The 17,636-nt window shown below is 33.7% G+C and overlaps 4 protein-coding genes across 6 annotated transcripts; 2 read left to right on the forward strand and 2 right to left on the reverse strand.

Annotated features, from left to right (window-relative positions):
• The first annotated feature begins 4 nt into the window (after positions 1-4).
• Ica69 (islet cell autoantigen 1-like protein) lies at positions 5-3,231 on the forward strand. 3 transcript variants are annotated; one of them, XM_072900917.1, is made up of 6 exons: positions 5-548; positions 1,069-1,337; positions 1,492-1,834; positions 2,037-2,312; positions 2,376-2,997; positions 3,093-3,231. In XM_072900917.1, the coding sequence occupies exons 2-6, from the start codon at positions 1,157-1,159 to the stop codon at positions 3,207-3,209; spliced, it is 1,539 nt and encodes a 512-aa protein (XP_072757018.1). In that variant the 5' UTR covers positions 5-548; positions 1,069-1,156; the 3' UTR covers positions 3,210-3,231. The 3 variants fall into 3 exon arrangements, with proteins under 3 accessions (XP_072757018.1, XP_072756957.1, XP_072757066.1); XM_072900856.1 differs by having other exon boundaries at positions 5-462; XM_072900965.1 differs by lacking the exon at positions 1,069-1,337 and having other exon boundaries at positions 5-462.
• On the reverse strand, positions 2,880-7,874 carry LOC140670176 (armadillo repeat-containing protein 8). Its single transcript, XM_072900774.1, has 8 exons — positions 7,664-7,874; positions 7,448-7,521; positions 6,846-7,296; positions 6,269-6,763; positions 5,839-6,130; positions 4,704-5,227; positions 4,202-4,368; positions 2,880-4,112 (listed from the first exon to the last, which is right to left on the reverse strand). Exons 1-8 carry the CDS (start codon positions 7,688-7,690, stop codon positions 4,076-4,078), a joined length of 2,067 nt encoding a protein of 688 aa, XP_072756875.1. The 5' UTR covers positions 7,691-7,874; the 3' UTR covers positions 2,880-4,075.
• Positions 7,875-8,497: 623 nt separating this feature from the next.
• LOC140670520 (vesicle transport protein GOT1B) lies at positions 8,498-9,958 on the forward strand. Its single transcript, XM_072901201.1, has 4 exons — positions 8,498-8,769; positions 8,876-8,967; positions 9,052-9,230; positions 9,323-9,958. The coding sequence occupies exons 1-4, from the start codon at positions 8,745-8,747 to the stop codon at positions 9,447-9,449; spliced, it is 423 nt and encodes a 140-aa protein (XP_072757302.1). The 5' UTR covers positions 8,498-8,744; the 3' UTR covers positions 9,450-9,958.
• A 290-nt stretch (positions 9,959-10,248) lies between these two features.
• Positions 10,249-13,499, reverse strand: Ant (ADP/ATP translocase). The gene is made up of 4 exons (XM_072901082.1): positions 13,228-13,499; positions 11,855-12,116; positions 11,316-11,550; positions 10,249-11,228 (listed from the first exon to the last, which is right to left on the reverse strand). The coding sequence occupies exons 1-4, from the start codon at positions 13,388-13,390 to the stop codon at positions 10,986-10,988; spliced, it is 903 nt and encodes a 300-aa protein (XP_072757183.1). The 5' UTR covers positions 13,391-13,499; the 3' UTR covers positions 10,249-10,985.
• Between the last annotated feature and the right edge of the window lie 4,137 nt (positions 13,500-17,636).

A 17,636-nucleotide genomic window follows, 5' to 3' on the forward strand; every position in this document is an offset into this window, starting at 1 on the left:
GATCACGAAATATAATAGAAGTGATAGAAGTTTAACAGCTGATTCATACAATATAATACAATTAATTTATCCTATTATTTAGCTTTTACTGTACGTAACGTAAACCATTTCGAGTATTCAATCACGACATCTCATCTATATTCTATATTTTATTCTATTATATCAATATTGGTTGACTAAAGCTAGTAGTTGCTCGTCGGACATGACAAGTTAGCCTTCGTGGCTTTCCTGTTTGATAAACTATCATACTATATCGTAGAAATGCTCCGATTGTCATACTATTAAACACTTTAACTATCAACTGTGCAGTACAAATTCAATTATAACGTGCAAGTAATAGTTATGTGCATTATGTGATATACAATTGAATGACAATACAGTTTCGAGCTCATGCTTTGTGAGTGTAAACATTAACTCACACTCGTATCCAGGTATCAGCAGGTCTTCCGTTATGAATGCTTAGTAAGTTTTCCTTTTTTTTTCTTATCTAGATTTCATTGTCCTATAATGCTTGGCTTGGGGTTATTTTATTGATAAGCACGTTGCATGTAAGTACAGAGGCGAAAAAAGGGCTTGGAAAGCAAGATAATAATTGTCATTTTTTTAATCCAAATGAGTTCTAACTATTCTAAATCAATATGGTATTATCATCTTATCATGTTATTAATAGATATCGTGTAAATTGGTTATATTTTTTACATTATGAATTTATTTCTTCATTGCCATTGCTTAAAAAAATCAGATATATTATCTATAAACTTTATAAATTTGTAAATTTAACATATTTCACATTATTAATTAAAAAAAAATTATATATATATATAATCAACAGGTTTATTTGAATAATTATTCAACACCAATAAAACTAGATATATATTTTAGTATATTTAATTTTTTTGTAATAATAGAAATAGATTTAAATTTATCATTTAAATTCTTTTCACATACATATTCTCTTTAATCGTACTTGATTATTATTATATTAATATAATACATATTGATTAATATATTTAACAATAATATATATTGATAAAACTTATACAAAATTTCTTTATATCCTGTATATAGTAACAGAGGTACTCCAGGTATATCAGGAAATACCTTTGATTGTTGGGTTCAAAAGAATAATATACATGATGATTCTGCTATAACAAAGATGCAACATCAATTCTGGGTGACAAAACAGGCTTTGTCTCGGAAATTAGGAAAGAAAGAGGACGAATGTATAATTGCTTCGGATGCTGAACTGGATGCAAAGCTAGAATTGTTTCGCAGTATCCAAGAATCTTGTTCTTACTTACAAAGGGTTATTGACAGATACCAAGAAAGATTATGCAGTGCGTTTTAACACAATTTCTAATAAAGAATAATATATTAATATTATCATTCTCTCTAACATATCTGTATATATCTTTTCTTTAACAAATATAAGGTTTAAGGATATATCTAGAATATTATGATAATGTAATAATTTTTAAACATTCTGTATAGATTTAGCTCAGGAGGAAAATGCAATGGGACGTTTCTTGAAAGATGCTGGGAAGCAAGATAAAACTCGTGCTGGCAAAATGATGTCAGCAGTTGGAAAATCCTTATCCTATTCAGGTCAACAAAGACTTGCCTTGAGAGCTCCTTTAGGCCGATTGTATCAAGAAGTAGAAACATTTAGGCAAAGAGCTATTGAAGATACATTACAAAATGTGCAAGCGATGGAAAAAGCTCGAACAGAATATCGAGCTGCTTTGTCATGGATGAAAAATATTTCTCAAGATTTAGATCCAGATACATCCAAACAAGTAGAGAGATTTAAAAAAGTTCAAGCACGTGTCAAACAGTAAGTTCCATTCATGTAACATTTATTCCCATTCCTGTATGTGATTTTGCATATGCATATAAAATATGATCACAGAGACTTAGTCTCAATTTCCTTTCTTTTATCTATTATATTTAATTGCATATGCTATTTATTTTTATAAATTTAATTACATGTTCAAAAAAAGTTTTTATATCAGAAAATTTTTTATCTGTCAATTTAGGGGCAAATTAACTTTTGACAATCTGGCCTTTGACTGTCTTCAGAAGGTTGACTTATTAGCAGCGGCAAGGTGCAATATGTTCAGTCATGCCTTAGTTTTATATCAAACCACACTTCTGAATTTTACAAAGAAATCTGCACAAGCATACTCTACGATAGCAAACAGCTTCAAAGGCTATCAACATTTTGATTTCACAGTTGTACGAGAACTAGCTGAGACTTCTAGTAAATTAGCACAAGAAACAGGTGGTGATGACGATGCAGAGAATAAGGATAAGTAAGTTATAAAATGAAAATAAATATCATGTTGTCATTTTTGTCATGATATCAATTTTTATAGATTACCATTTTTTGATATGGATTATCATGATGATGTTGAGGAGGCACAAGAAGCTACTACAAATTCAGAAAGTATATCAGAGAAAACTAAGCAAAATGAGAAGCTCTTGGATATAGAAAATGAACCAAAGGATATATTAATAAATTTAGATACGCCCGCAAATTCTTCGAGGAATGGAATTGTGAATACTAATGATACAGAAAATGATAAAGGTCTTGAAGAGTTCTTTGGAAATCTAATCTTAGAAAAAGATGTCTCAAATAATACTGGACAATCTATTAAAAAAACCGAGGAAAATAATCATTCCACATTTAAGAAAAGCTCTGAAGAGCAGAAATTAGCAATGAATATATTTGAAGAGTGCAATACAGATTTTAATTTAACTGATTTACCATTGTTATCATCAGAAGCTCAACAGCAGCAATCGTTAAATTTATTGGCTTCCGAAAGTGCAGCGTTATTTGATGAAATTCTGAATGATAAACAACAATGCACAAATAATGATTGGGAAGGCATATCAAATGATACTTTTCTGCCGCCAAACATTTTGAAACAAAGTTTAGGAGATGCAGCGCTAGGTATGGGACAGAAAAGTACCACAACTAATAACATGGACGACAAAGTAAGTATCAGTAAATTTAATTAAAAATAGTAATAACCCCTTTTCCTTCCCTTCTCGCGCTCCGCACAATTAATATCACAATATTCTTTTCATAGAAAAAGAACAAGACTGGAAAGCAAAAAGGTAATTCGTGGTTGGACTTATTTGCAGAATTGGATCCATTGGCTAATCCAATGGAGAATATTTCCAGCGATAGTAATGCTTCTGCTTAATTCATAATGCATTTTAATAATAATATTATCCTGACACTCTGGTTACTTGATATTTATAACAATAAGGAAAACTAATCAAGTTATCATTTATTGTCAATAAGTATCATAACACAGTGAATGCATAATTCAATGTTTTTTCTTGGTATAAGTTTGTATCAGTATTTACAGTTTGTAAACTTTGAAACTTAACATTCCAGATTTTTTTTTAATAGAATTGTCATAAGAATCAAAACTATTTAAATTACATGAATCTTTTCATATAAGCTAGAGACACATACCAAAGATATAAAATTTAATGTTTATTGAACATTATGCTAGTCATATATATATATATATATATATTTTTTTTTCTTTCAAATATATATTACAAAATCTTCAATATAAATAAATTTATTATGGAGTTCTTCGTAGTATTCTAACAGACATATCCACACACAGGAATGGAAGTATAGTACATAAGTATACGTGCTTTCTGTTTATTTCAAGTTTTCTTTTCATGATTTTATTCTTTTAACTTTTTTCTTATTGCATATCAATCCATAACATCTGAAGCCTCTGCTTGTAAACTAATATTTTAAATTAATAGATATCAAATACATCTCTTTCAAGAAAAACAAAGAAATTGTATATATATAATATATTTTTTCATTATTTTTTGTATTAAATTAAATAAATATTATACAAACGAGTTACAGGCATAGGCTCAGAAATATCAATTTGTTCAATCTTGTTTATAACTTTCAAGTACTTATACATCATCAACCGAGGTAATCACAGTATTAATGCTAAAGTCGTAATGTATTTCAAATATAAAAAAGACACTTGAAATCATCCGAAATTTAATCTTCGTCCGCAACGTTTCAAGTTCAAGGCTCGTAAAATTGCGCTAGGGCAGTCTTGACTCTGAAATGGAAATGACCATGAATTTGTTAAACATAAAAGTTTGTAATTAGTGACAATAATCGGCGAAGCATAACATTTATCATTCATACTTCTCCAACAATTGAGTATCTTTTGTGTGACGTAGTTGTTGTAAGATACGATAAATTCCTAATTCTCTTAAGCGTGCTTGCCGTTGCGCAGAACCGGGTTCGTCTCTCCAGACTAGGTTACATACACAGAAAATCGCTGCGACTTGTAGTTTCACATTGCTATGCATCTACATAAAATATATATTTTGTACATATACTATAAAATGTATACAAATGTGTACAATCGAAATCGACATTCAAGAGAATTATGAAATTAATAAATAGAACTTAGATTAAATGAATAGATAGAATGCGAATGTTTTATCGATTTATATATATAAACATTGGCATCACCGAGCTTATGGCGATCAAGGCAAAAGATTTTTATTTTATCTTATTGTAAATAAAACTGCCGTCCATAAGCATAAGTAACGCCGGTTTATTCGTAAAATCCATGAATTCCAAGAAAAGCTCTATTAATGGAAGCAATAAAATATCGAAGTATTGTAATAACAATACAAACCATATAATCCATGAGTTTCTTAAGCACATCGTCATTAGCCATAATGTGATCTCTAGCTCGGTCGCCGTCAGCGACATTTGCTAAAATGCAAAGTGCTTGCTCCTTGACATCCGCCGGATGTTCCGGATCTTCCAATACTAAGATAACCGCTTGCATAACGTGAGTGGCATGCTCGCCCATTATACGATCTATATGAGCCTTAGTAGAGAGCAAGTTTCGTAACAGCCCCAGCGTTTTCATCAGAACGCTCAACTCTGGATCGGCCAGGAGGCGAAAGATTTGATCAGTGCCCAGGCACGAGAGTATTTGCGATTTTACACGTTGCTCCGCTTGAAAAGCCACGTTCATTAGGGCCCAAATGCCGTTCAGTCGGAGTGCCGATTCGGGTCGTTTAGTGAGTGAACATAACAATTCTACTCCGCCGGATTCAAGAATCGGTTCTTTGCTCGGACTAAACTCCAATAGTAAATTACATAAAGTACTCGAGGCAACAGTTAATAAATCACCTTCACCTTCGCCTCTACCTATAGTACAATAATTATAACAATGTTAATAGTATAACTCATAATTGGCGATCGAATAATAACAGCTAATAATAACAGCTAATTATAAGCACTAATTTCTTTATTCCTTTTGTTCTTTTGAAAAAATGATCTTACAATGCAGATAGAGAAAAAAAATAGGGATTATTTTTATCTACACGCATAAAAAAAATATGTTGTCCCATTCTAAATTCACATATGTCAATTTTGCTGTACTTAAAAATATTCGCTAGATTACTTGCTTGTTTATAAAATGTTAATATGTATAATATGTATAACCACTTTTGACAAAAAAATTTAAAAGGTGACAAACTTTTTTTGATACGTGTATTTTTATTTAACTACAGTTCTTTTGGCTCTTATATAGATTAAAGAAAGAATAATTAACAATGTACATGAATACTTTTTTTCAATATTGAGTTTTTCTTTCTTTTTGATTAAATTGTTAGTTCGAAATTTAAGACTAAATATACCTATGCTGTATCTCACATGCAATATATGCATACAAGATACATGTTCATTGAGGTCTCTATCAATGTCTATTTTAGCGTAATCTGTAATATGCTTATTGTAAATGTATTATCATATTTTACCCTCCAACCCCTTGTCTGCTCCATGTAACAACTGCATAAGTGGCCTCCACACTGCATGATCCTGAAACGTAGTACGAAGTTGTTGCACGCTCCTTGAAAGGGAGTGCAAACATCTAACCGCAGCTAAACGAACGCGGGATCCACCGGGATCTTGAAGACCAGAGACAACTTGTTCCATAAGACTTTCCGTTTCGATAATACGCTTTCGAATGTCTTCATCGTTAGCACCGAGAGACGCGAATGCTCTAAACGCGGCTTGTCGCATATCTTGCGTTAATGTTGCATCTTGGACCTGAGCAAAAAAAAAAGTATAGCACATTTTTACACAAACGTAATTCTAAAAATAATATAATATAGTAATATAGTTGATCGATTCTATATATATATTTTACTGTAATTTGTACACATTTATAGTGTAATTGTGAATTACTTGTGGATGTGGTCTTAGCAGCTCCGCCAGTGTCGGTATCAGATGATTACTGATAGATGCTAAACGTTGTAGATCTGTGTCAACTTCAGTAAGATACGCAAGTGTCTCGGCCGCGGCGACTCTCTCGCGCGGTGGTCTTTCTCGATGACATAATCGAACGAGACACGGTAATGCGCGATACACTACTCGTGGATCGGTAGACGGCAATGCGCCGGCTCTGTGCATGTACGCGATGCATCTTGCCGCTTCTAATTGTATCAACGAGCTCTTTTCGCGTCCCATTAATTGGCCTAATGCCACGGGTACCAATCTACCATGGACGGTATTATTCGTGCTGGCTGATGCGACCATAACAGACACCATGTGATTCTGATAACACATGTTTGCTAAGCAAGCCAAAGCTGGTAACTGAATGTCAGGCAGAGGGGAATCCAATTGCATCGCCAACGTTTCTACCGCTCCGCCTTTGGATAGAGCGTTTTGTTCCTCTGTTGACTAATAAGCAATTTTGCAAATTAGTTTCCTTGTAATTTCCTAGTATTTTTTTTATTTTATAAGTTTTATGTTATCTCTTTACCTTACATGCTGTAGTTAAAATCGTCGCAACACAGATTTGACAAGTAACCGATCGACTTGCTAAGGATAACAATCGTGGTACTAACTCGGGATCTTGGTAAATTGAATGAACTGGCGCTGATACATGCTGGAATACTGTACGTAGACATCGCAAACAGGCTTCGTTCAATTGGTCCAGTACCTTCGTCTTGCCATCTATAGAGATCTCAGGAGTTGGTGTAGAAAGCAAGACTTGAAGAAGTAATGGAACTACACCTAAGTCTATAAGCGCCAATACGTGCTGGTCTGTGCCTTTGGCTAAAGAGCCCAATGTTACTGCAGATTCTAATCTTACACGATCGCCTATAGTACCAGATGTATCTCCGAGCAATTGCAAAAGTCGAGGTACCACACCCTGAGCTATAACCGAACCTTTTTGTCTGTTGCTGCCAATCACCGAATTTTTGAGGCATCTAAGAGAGAAAGATAATATTCATGTGCGAAAAATTAATACAATTTTTATGTATTAGAAAAAAGAATATATTTATACAAACAGAACTGTCAATAATTTTTTATCAAAGGAGATAAATTACATCCTTAAGATTAAATCCAATTTACACTCACATAATCGCCTCCAGACATTTTTGCGGGTCTGGTGAATATAGTTCATCGATGTAACTCCTGGAACTCTCGATGTCCTGCAAGATCGTGAGAAGATCGTGATGTAATTTTGTCGTACGAGTAATACAGTAATAATAGGATTCTACGAGAGATCTGTTGGAACCCCAAAAGACAGTTTACTGGAGGTCGCGTACGAATCCGATATGTCATCAAACTCACCATATATGGCTGCATCACCGACACCATGTGTAGGATTGCGTTCTCACATAAATGCTTCGTAAATCGTTTAATTCGCTCGGTCTCTTCGCGGAGCGACTACTACGAGAATCGCCAAATCGTCCGCTTGCGTATCACACGGAACGATCGCAACTCGATTGTGCGCTGCCTGCTGCGTTCTCGTGTTCTAAAATGAACTCAATTTGTTGCAATGATGCCAACATCGCGAAGCGAAAACACGTATTCTATATTCTATCAGCTTGCGAATTGCGAGACGTGCACACTGAACCGCAGAGAAAGAGAGAGTTTACTTTGTCGGGTTTGTTCGTTCTTCGTTCTTTAGTTGCTTTCTTTCGCATTCCTTCTGCTCTCTTTGCTTTTCACATTTTAAAAATGTCATTTTTTCATATATGATTAATATACAATTAATTTATAAGTTAATTTGCGCGCGATTAACGCTTATAAAATAAAATCTTTGAAATTTATTAAATAAACGCAATTTTTTTAATAATTTTATTTTTAATTTTTTTAAATCAAAAGCGTAAGAAATAAATTAAAATTCATGATTAAATGAAGAATAAATGATTTTATATACATATAAATATGAGTATTTTATTTATTTATATATATAATAATGTGCACATCAAATAAAAAGTGATCGAAATCAATTGAAATGAGAGTTGAGATCAAAATCCGAATAATCAGGATTCATAATTAAAGCTGTAACTTTTGATTGAGTCCAGTCATCTTATAGAAGTAAAAAAAAATATGATTTTGTATGATTTCAGAGAAAGAGATAGAGAGAGAGAGAGAGAGAGAGAGAAAGATGAGATAGATGAATGTAATAAAAACTATCAAAAAACAATGTTTGAAATTTATTCGCATATGTATTATGTATAAAGGGCGTTCACGAAACAGCTGATCAAGTTCCATAATAACCTACGTGTAGAGTGAATTTGTGCTCTCATCATAACCAATGACGTGGATATAGGTTAAGTTTTCCTACGCTCGTGCATGTAGTACATGCAACTAAATAAAATCAATTATTTTGGATATATTTTTCACGAAGAATAATTTGTAAATAATGTTTGAAATCACGGACACACAGAGTGAGTGCAGAGATTCTTCGAACCAATATTGATTTCACAATAAGCCAAAGATAATCTGAAATGGCGATTAACCGCTGTTGATCTTATCATAAGGGATGTGTTTCAGAAATCGGGGTAGGATTGGCAGGATTTGGTATTTCTTTCCTATTTCTTGGTGTACTATTGCTCTTCGATAAGGGTTTACTTGCTATTGGAAATGTAAGATTATATACTTGTTACTTGTTTGTATAAATTTTACAGAGTTATATTGATTTCTTTCTTAAATTGTATATTCCTTTATAGCTATTGTTTATATCGGGACTCGCGTGTGTAATCGGACCATGGAGAACTTTAAATTTCTTCTTTCAAAGACATAAAATGAAAGCCAGTGCCTCGTTCTTAGGAGGTGTTTTTGTAGTACTTATGGGCTGGCCTCTTGTGGGAATGATTTTAGAAACTTATGGTTTTATATTGCTATTTAGGTAAGTGATGTACTTTGATAAACTTAACATTAGATTAAACAAGAGTTGTTTCTGTCAAAATATTAATTTATTATATTTTTTTTATTCTCTAGTGGCTTTCTACCAGTAGCAATAAATTTTCTACGAAGAGTACCTTTATTGGGAACTGCATTGAATATGCCTGGAATAAGTCGAATTTTGGACATAATAGCAGGTGATTCCAATAGAACAACTGTATGATAATTATATAATTTACACATTTTTAACTTTACAAATATCAACACATTTTTGCTTAAAACTTGTATATAAAACAATCATATATATCATATTCCATATTCTTTTTTTTTTTCTCATTCCTATTTTACGATATCAGTTTTCGGATAGAAATTTTTGTACAAACAAAAAAGTATATATATATATATATATAAAACTTACCTCCTGTAAATGTAAGAAAATATCAGTAAGCACATGTATAATTGATTTATATATTTCTAGTTTACATATGACTTGTGTGTATGTTATCTGATTATGTTAAGAGTATGCTCAATTGCATGTATGTGAAGCATTCCATAAAATTTTATCAAAAGAAAGTGAGTCTAAAGTTTCTTTTGATCCGTTTAGTAAATTAGTGAATTGCTAAAATAAAGCATACTCTTTTCTTGATCAGGTGATAAATGTTGTGAGACAAAATAATAAACTGATGTATTTAATGTGATCATAAGATTAATAAAATGTTTTACATATCAAAATTGAAGAAAGATATACTTGATGATACTTATATGTATAAAATCTTTTCCTAAATTTTTAGGGAAATTAAATTGACGAATTTACAAAGATATTAAGAGGATACTGGACAAGAGATTTAATAATTATTAGTTTATTGGACAAGATAATAATTTTATTTTTATTAAAATTATAATTTAGTTAAATAATTCACTTTAGATATAATTGTACAAAACAAAAGAAGCGATTTTAAATCTATTTTTCAAATAAATTTTTGTTATACATTAACAGGGTGAAACAAAAATTTCCGAATGTATGAAATTTTATATAGTTTTTATTGATTTGCTGCTTTCCCTGCATGCATCCTAACATGAACAGATTAGATGCATACATTCTGAATAACCACTTTATCTTACACATAAATCGTCTGGAGTGCGAAATTAAATTATCGTCCATCGAAGTTTAATGAACTGGCTGGTACCATTAAAATGATATTTCATTAATTATGAATTATGAATTATCTACAACGGGCCGAGAATAAGGGCGGGGGGCGGCCCAGGCTACGCGCCCCGCCGTCGTCGTGATATTTCGTCGCGCGTCCCCCTCTCTCGTTGATTTTGCGCTGACTCGATTCTCTAGGAAATTATTACTTTCAGTATTTAATATTCTGACCGGTCTACTTATTTCAACGCGCATGTGTGGAACGTTTTCCAGGTAACAGGTGTTCGCGATACCTTCGCGAGTGTATTTATCCTCGTCATTTTTACGATAATAGAATATGAAAATACACGTAATGTTAACCGCTGCAGGAAAATACTGAATCCGGCAATAAGTTAAGCAGATTCTTTTCTATTTTTTTTATGTTTACATTTTTTGCCGAGTTTCATGCATTTTACAAGCTGCTACGTCAAACGTCCTCGGCCTGAATTACTTGTTCATGTTACCGACAGCAAGTCTTCTGTCTCTGGGAATCGCTATCAAATCGGATGGTATGGATAATAATGACGATGTTTGTGACTGTGAAAGTAATGAAACGAGAATCGTATTAGCGCTTTAAAGCAGATTCTTGATTTCATCGTACAACACGAGTACGAGTGCACCGCCGGTACCACGGAGAACGTTGGAGAATGCGCCCTTGAAGAAAGCACTGCCACCTTCTGATTTATAAATAGTGGCCCAACAGTGAAGAGTATTTTTATACAGAATGTCACTCTTAGCACGGCCAGACTGCATCATCATACGTCTACGTACTGTATCAAAGGGATAAGATACGATACCCGCGACAGTGGTTACGACCTGCAACAGATTTGAATGAATAAGCAAACCAGTTTAACGAAACTGCACAAATTTACATGAACAATAAAATTAAAGTCATCTTTTCACCTGGGCAATACCCCATGAGACAAGGAATGGAGTCTTTTTGGGGTCTGGCAGCATACCACGGGCAGTGTCATAGAAACCGAAATAAGATGCACGGTAAATAATGATACCCTGCACCGAGACGCCAAAGCCACGGTATAGACCGACGAGTCCGTCAGCTTTGAAGATTTTAGTTAAGCAGTTACCCAATCCTGTAAATTCACGCTCGCCACCAGCTTTGCCTACATCAGCAGCTAACCTAGTGTATAACAATGTAACAATAATTTTTAGTATCAATAATATAAATTAAAAAAATTTTTAATTACTAGAATATATACAAATTCATCTATTAAAACGAATTAATAATATTAATGTTTTTCTGACATTTTACTGATACAACTTACTCACATAAATAAACAAGACTATATTATTCTTCATTAATTAAATATTTAAATTTATATAAAAAAGGAGAATATCTATAGATAAAATTAAATTTGTACAATTTAACTTTAAGTTATTATTAATTATTTACTAATTAATAATTTTCTTTATATATAATTTACCTAGTTCTGGCAAAGTCAAGTGGGTAGACAAAGCATAAAGAGGTAGCTCCTGCAGCACCACCAGATGCAAGATTTCCAAGGAAATAACGCATAAACTGAGTGTTCTTGTCGACACCACCAAGAAAAACTTGTTTATACTTGTCTTTGAAAGCAAAGTTTAAAGCCTGTGTCGGGAAGTATCTGATCACATTAGCAAAATTACCACGCCAATAACTCAAAAATCCTTGTTCCTTTGGGATACGGACAAAACAATCCACCATACCTAGAAAAAAAATTATATATATAATATAAATATATAAATATATAAATGTTTCAAAGATTAGAAATAAAAATACAAGAGTTTTACATAATATTAAAAGTTAATATATATAATTTTATTGGCTAAATTGACGAATAGTCAAGTTTTAGTTATATATAATGAAGAATTAACGAGTAAAACGATGATCGCAAATCGATAAATAGTTCTAGTTATGGCTTTTTTTTCCATCGAACAATTTTATTCAATAATCGCAATTGTTTAATGTACCGATTAAATTGTACCGCGGACTTTTTTCACAGACAGTGACATTTTTCTAATCATTTTTTTGAAAAGCGTCATCGAGACAAAACTGTCATAACGCGTCTCCTGCTTGGCATGGATGAATCAGCTTAAGATCTTAATGGACGGCATGAATTCGTGACGCGTGAAAGTAGATATAAGAATCCGGTCTCGTGGTCGACGAAAGGGCGGCCATGTTGGACCGCATCGTCATCGATCGGGGTTAAGAGAGCGAAGGAGAGAAGCCACGCGCTGCCATCTGGTTCGGGACGATGCGTTTTATTGAAATATCGATCCATCGTGAGGAACCGGAGAGGAACGTCTATGTCGCGATCGGCCTCGGCGTGGCCTAAGTTATGTAATACAAGTAATAGCCGCCGAAACTTGGGCTTGACCTTTGTTACATAAATGCGCGAAATATACTTTCGCGACTCGCGGCTCGCGACGAGGCTATCGCGCGTAGGACATGCGAGGCATCCGTTGCTGTCTCTAACGGCATTACATAATGACCATATCTTTGTCTTCCTTCCTCTATCGAGTCACGCTGCAACTCTCCGTGTTCGAACACCCTGGGAACAGTGGCACGTTCGAGATTACTGACTTCTGTCACACATGTTCCGTAGAGCTGCCATTCTTGCCATTCCGCCACGCACCGCGTTAACGGTACCGGGTTCTCCGGAGACGATTTCGGTACGATATGGCTACGTCTCGTCCCTCTCTCGCATTACCCTTACCGTATCATTACCGTGTGCACGAGATACGGCTGATACTTTTTCGCATGACTCTAGGACACGAGATAAGAAAGAAAAAGATATAGACACACATACACACTTACCCTTGTAACGCTTATCTTCGGAGATCTGCTTGGAGATGTGCTGTACTTGTAGCAACAACTTGACACGCTCAATGGGCGCGACAGTGGTTTTGGAAATCGCCGCGGCTACACCGCCGGCGATGAAATCCTTGGCGAACGCCACGGGATCCGCGAGTCCAGACATCGTGGGGTGGATACGTGTGGTGAGATACAGGTAACGTAAAGGAGAGAGGACTCCCGATGTCTAAGTGTTTCGGACGCGCGCCGGACGACGAGTGAACGAGGCAGAGATCGCACGTCACGAGCGAACAGGACCCTCCGCTAAGAATAGCCGCGCAGGTCACGTGTATCACTCTGCGCAACTACGAAATCACTAATCACACGGCACCGCGCGCCGCGCGCACCGCCTTCTCGCCGGTCAACTCGCGACCGTGACACACGGTCACTGTGACACTCGGTCAGCCGTGCTTCCGCCTGAATTCGCGACCTCACCTTTTCACGGTCGACTTTTTGGCGATACGCCGCGTTACTCTTCACATCTTGCCGATCTTTCGCCACCCGCGCGAATTCCGCGTTCGAAAGCCGCCCCTTCTCGCGCCGCAACGACGTCCCATCCGGTTGCGACCGGCCTATTGCGGCCCCGATCGGTGTCGCGGGTATTCGAAATTTCGAACTTCCTCGAACGGCGGGAAAATTGACTTTGGAATGCGCGCAATAAGAATGTCGCGATTTATCGCCTCTTCAATTGTTTGTTTCGATTAATAATAGAGAGGTTATTACAAGTATATAACGAGTGACCATTTAAGTTGTGTTAAAAGTAAAAAAACCGGTCATATTATCCCTTTTAAATATCGTCATTTAATCGACTATCGGTCTGGTATTTGAATCTTGTAACTTTTTTTTTTACAAGTCGGTTTACAAGTCAAAATGAATGCGCTAAGTATCGAAGGAAAAGTGTTTTTTTATCAGTTTCTACAATAAAGATAAAAACTATACCGTAACGTATCGTGGATTTCGTAGTAAATATTGTAAATTTGATGTAAAAAAGTTTCAAACGAAATTACACTCAGAAGTATGTTATACATATTTAAGATTTCATTTATTCTTCAAATAAAAAAGTGTACATAAAGATATATAAAAATAAATATAAATAACATTTTTAGTTATTTTTTTATCTGTATTTCAAAAATTTTTGCAAACGGTTGCAGTTTTCTGCCGACTTCGATGAATAACATGAAAACATGTTTAAATATAGTTCAAGCAAAAGTGTGTCTCTTTTTATAATGTGTATTTCAATTATTAAAATATATATTTTTAAATATATTTTTTATATAGTAATAAAACTTACGTTTTATTTATTTTCAGCTTACTTGTTTCGAAGCAATTACCATTTACTTTCAACACAATTCAAATAGTCAACTGTTTTATTTTCTCTGTGTGTGTGTGTGTGTGTGTGTGTGTGTATGTATAGAAAAAGTAAAGAGACTGGAGAAAAAAGAATTTTTTGTTGAATAATTTTATAATACAATGAAACGTGTAATATTATAAAGAGATGAAGTTTGAGTATCTATAAATATATTAATCAAAAAGGCTAATAAAAATTAACAATCTTAGCAATTATAACAAATAAACACCTCGGTGTGACAGGTTGCGTTCTTGATGTTAATTATAATCGTTGATTTTGCACAATCTAAATAGTTATCAGACTACTAAAATAAGAATTTTAATAGAACTTTTATCCTTTAAATTGTAATATATCTCTAGACTTTAGGTACTACATTAGAAAAATTAAACTTAATATTTATTGCCTACTTATTGATTAAATTTATTGATTAGATCAAGGTTCCACAAAAGTTCGAATTCGTATTGATTCATTGTTGCCAATTTATAAATGACAAAACCAATCACGAGCACGTGATCGTATGAATAAATTGCACGAGTATCCCTCTTCAGTCAAATCTTTACCTATTTTCAGGACGCCAGCTGATCGTACACTTTAATCCTTTGAAGTGACTGTGAGTGAGCTTTGCATTCCTGTCAAGAACGAAATGCAAGGTCGATTCTCCCCGAAGAAGGAGGTTAACGGGACGCATCTTGCGTAATCTTGGCTTACAGCCATCGCGCTGCGGAGGATCGCGCCAGAGTTCAATGGGGTAACGTCAAAAAAGCAGTGTATTTATACAGTTGTGAGAAAAGCGCGCGCGCGTGCGGAATAGACGATGCTAAAATCAGCTGTCTCTCGCCTACACACACACACACACACGTGGTGTACTACACGCATATCGATACCGATTACGAACTTTTCCGCTCGTACGCAAATCACCGACATTTATATATATTTTTTTTATACGTTGAAGAACAAATCACGAATAAATGCGACTACTTTGATCTTTTGATTTGAGCTTGATTTAAATAACGTTTTATATAATTCGAATTATACTTGACATTGGCCTTACAATTAAATTTAGAAGAACCTACGAGGTGACTGAGATAGAAAAGATGCTTCAAGTAGATTATTCTTTGATATATTTAGAGTCGATTGAGGCTCAGTTCCACAACTTACTTTAAAAGAGTTTAAACTTCGGTTAAAATAGGTTGTGGAATTAGGCCTTATTTTTAACTATGAAAATGTTGAGAGTGAACATTTATTGCGACTCATTAATTTTTAAACATTTTTTAACGAACAAAAAACAATTTATAAATAAAACATGAAATAAAATTGATTTAAATAAAATTAATTGAAAAATATCTTGTCATTAATTTATACTTGTTTGCTTATTGTTTGTACAGTAATCTCGTTAGCAGTCTTTTGAATATCTAACAATGATTAAATGCATTTTACACACTTTCAGGTTAGCATCGAATAATTTATTTATGTCAATATTATAAGATTAGTATCACATTTTAAATGATAAAGAGAACACCTAATAAGAAAGCATATATATTATATATATTATATTATTACTAGGTAAATGACTATATATTTTTTTTTAATTAGCTAAACTTTGAAGATTTTACAATCAATGATAAAGGATTCCAATTTTTAAAAATTAGAAAGAGTGTCTTGCATGATGTATGCCAAATACAAATTTTACAAAAAATAAGACATTCATCCATTTAAAACTTTACAGTGTAATAATAATTTTAACAGAAAAGATACGCTTCTTTTATTTAGCCGTTGGCAGACTTTAATAATATTATTAAAATCACCTGAACCATGTCTACATAACATTTTAGCATATAGTATAACGTGCGTTTTTGTCATGTAATTATTAATTTATTCATGCCATTTTGTAGCTAAATAAGTAATGCATCTTCTCTGTGTTAAAATTATTATTGATATAAAATTCTGTAATTTTAATCCGAAAATTATGTATATTATTAATAAGTATTTTTAGATAAAAAAAATAGTTTTTTGTACATTTATAAGAATTTCCCAACGTGTCCAATAAAACTTTCATGATTAGATAAGATAGATGAAGAAGTTGCATGATAAGAGCAAAGAGATTTCAATGAAATTTTCTACGTATCAATACACATATAGTACGTAAGAATGCACGACAGACCACGTGCTGCGGTGTTATCAACTCGGGCTTGTTAAAGGTCGGACCCGGGCTCGGGGACTCGAATGTCGCGTATTGGATTAAATGACGACCTTGAGATAGACTGCCACACTTTATGACTGCGTAATCGTCTCGTGCCAGCGATTTTTCGATGAACGATCAATGCACCTGAAAAACCTTCCTCAGTCAATCAGTCTCTTGTTATCATTACGAGTCATATGTGATTGCAAAACTTGGACGGCACACGTGATACTGAAAAACGAACAAGTCATTGTCATGAGTTTCGACTTCATGAGCGTAATATAATCGCAAAAGTGATTATTGCCTTCTCTAAAATAACGATATTTTTATTGACGTTGCTCAAAACGGTTGCTCGTATTTTCATTATATAAGTCACGGTTCGTGTGAATCTTTGTTAACTGAAAATCAATAATAAAATTTAACAAATTAGGAAATTTATTAGAATTAATTAATTAGAACTATAAAGTATTATTTAAAAATAATTTAATTATTTATTTTATATATATATATATATATATATATATATATATATAAACATAGTAATCTCTACTAAATGTAATCAATAAATATAATTTTAAATCGGAAGATTAATTAAATCAGTAGATTTAAAAGTTCGCGTTTTTAATAGAGACATTTTTTTCACAATATTGTTTTATGAGATGAATCGATCAGTTGCAATCGATTTGTTGGCTGTCCCTGATAAGCTGATGTGTATATATATATATATATATATATGTATGTGTGTGTGTGTGTGTGTGTGTGTGTGTGTGTGTGTGTGTGTGTGTGTGTGTGTGTGTGTGTGTGTGTGTGTGTGTGTGTGTGTGTGTGTGTGTGTGTGTGTGTGTG

This window comes from Anoplolepis gracilipes, chromosome 1 (assembly GCF_047496725.1).
Source record: "Anoplolepis gracilipes chromosome 1, ASM4749672v1, whole genome shotgun sequence".
Taxonomy (NCBI): domain Eukaryota; kingdom Metazoa; phylum Arthropoda; class Insecta; order Hymenoptera; family Formicidae; genus Anoplolepis; species Anoplolepis gracilipes.

Coding starts and splice junctions, on each gene's coding strand:
- Ica69 (XM_072900856.1), top strand. Junction 1,835..2,036: donor GTTCAAGCACGTGTCAAACA/GTAAGTTCCATT, acceptor CTGTCAATTTAG/GGGCAAATTAACTTTTGACA. Junction 2,998..3,092: donor CTAATAACATGGACGACAAA/GTAAGTATCAGT, acceptor TTCTTTTCATAG/AAAAAGAACAAGACTGGAAA.
- LOC140670176 (XM_072900774.1), bottom strand. CDS start 7,690: ATGGTGTCGGTGATGCAGCCATATATG. Junction 7,297..7,447: donor AAATGTCTGGAGGCGATTAT/GTGAGTGTAAAT, acceptor TTTCTCTCTTAG/ATGCCTCAAAAATTCGGTGA. Junction 6,131..6,268: donor TGCTAAGACCACATCCACAA/GTAATTCACAAT, acceptor TTTTTTGCTCAG/GTCCAAGATGCAACATTAAC.
- LOC140670520 (XM_072901201.1), top strand. CDS start 8,745: ATGTTTGAAATCACGGACACACAGA. Junction 8,770..8,875: donor TGAAATCACGGACACACAGA/GTGAGTGCAGAG, acceptor GATGTGTTTCAG/AAATCGGGGTAGGATTGGCA. Junction 9,231..9,322: donor GGTTTTATATTGCTATTTAG/GTAAGTGATGTA, acceptor TTTATTCTCTAG/TGGCTTTCTACCAGTAGCAA.
- Ant (XM_072901082.1), bottom strand. CDS start 13,390: ATGTCTGGACTCGCGGATCCCGTGGCGTTCGCCAAGGATTTCATCGCC. Junction 12,117..13,227: donor CGAAGATAAGCGTTACAAGG/GTAAGTGTGTAT, acceptor TTTTTTTTCTAG/GTATGGTGGATTGTTTTGTC. Junction 11,229..11,315: donor TCTCATGGGGTATTGCCCAG/GTGAAAAGATGA, acceptor AATCTGTTGCAG/GTCGTAACCACTGTCGCGGG.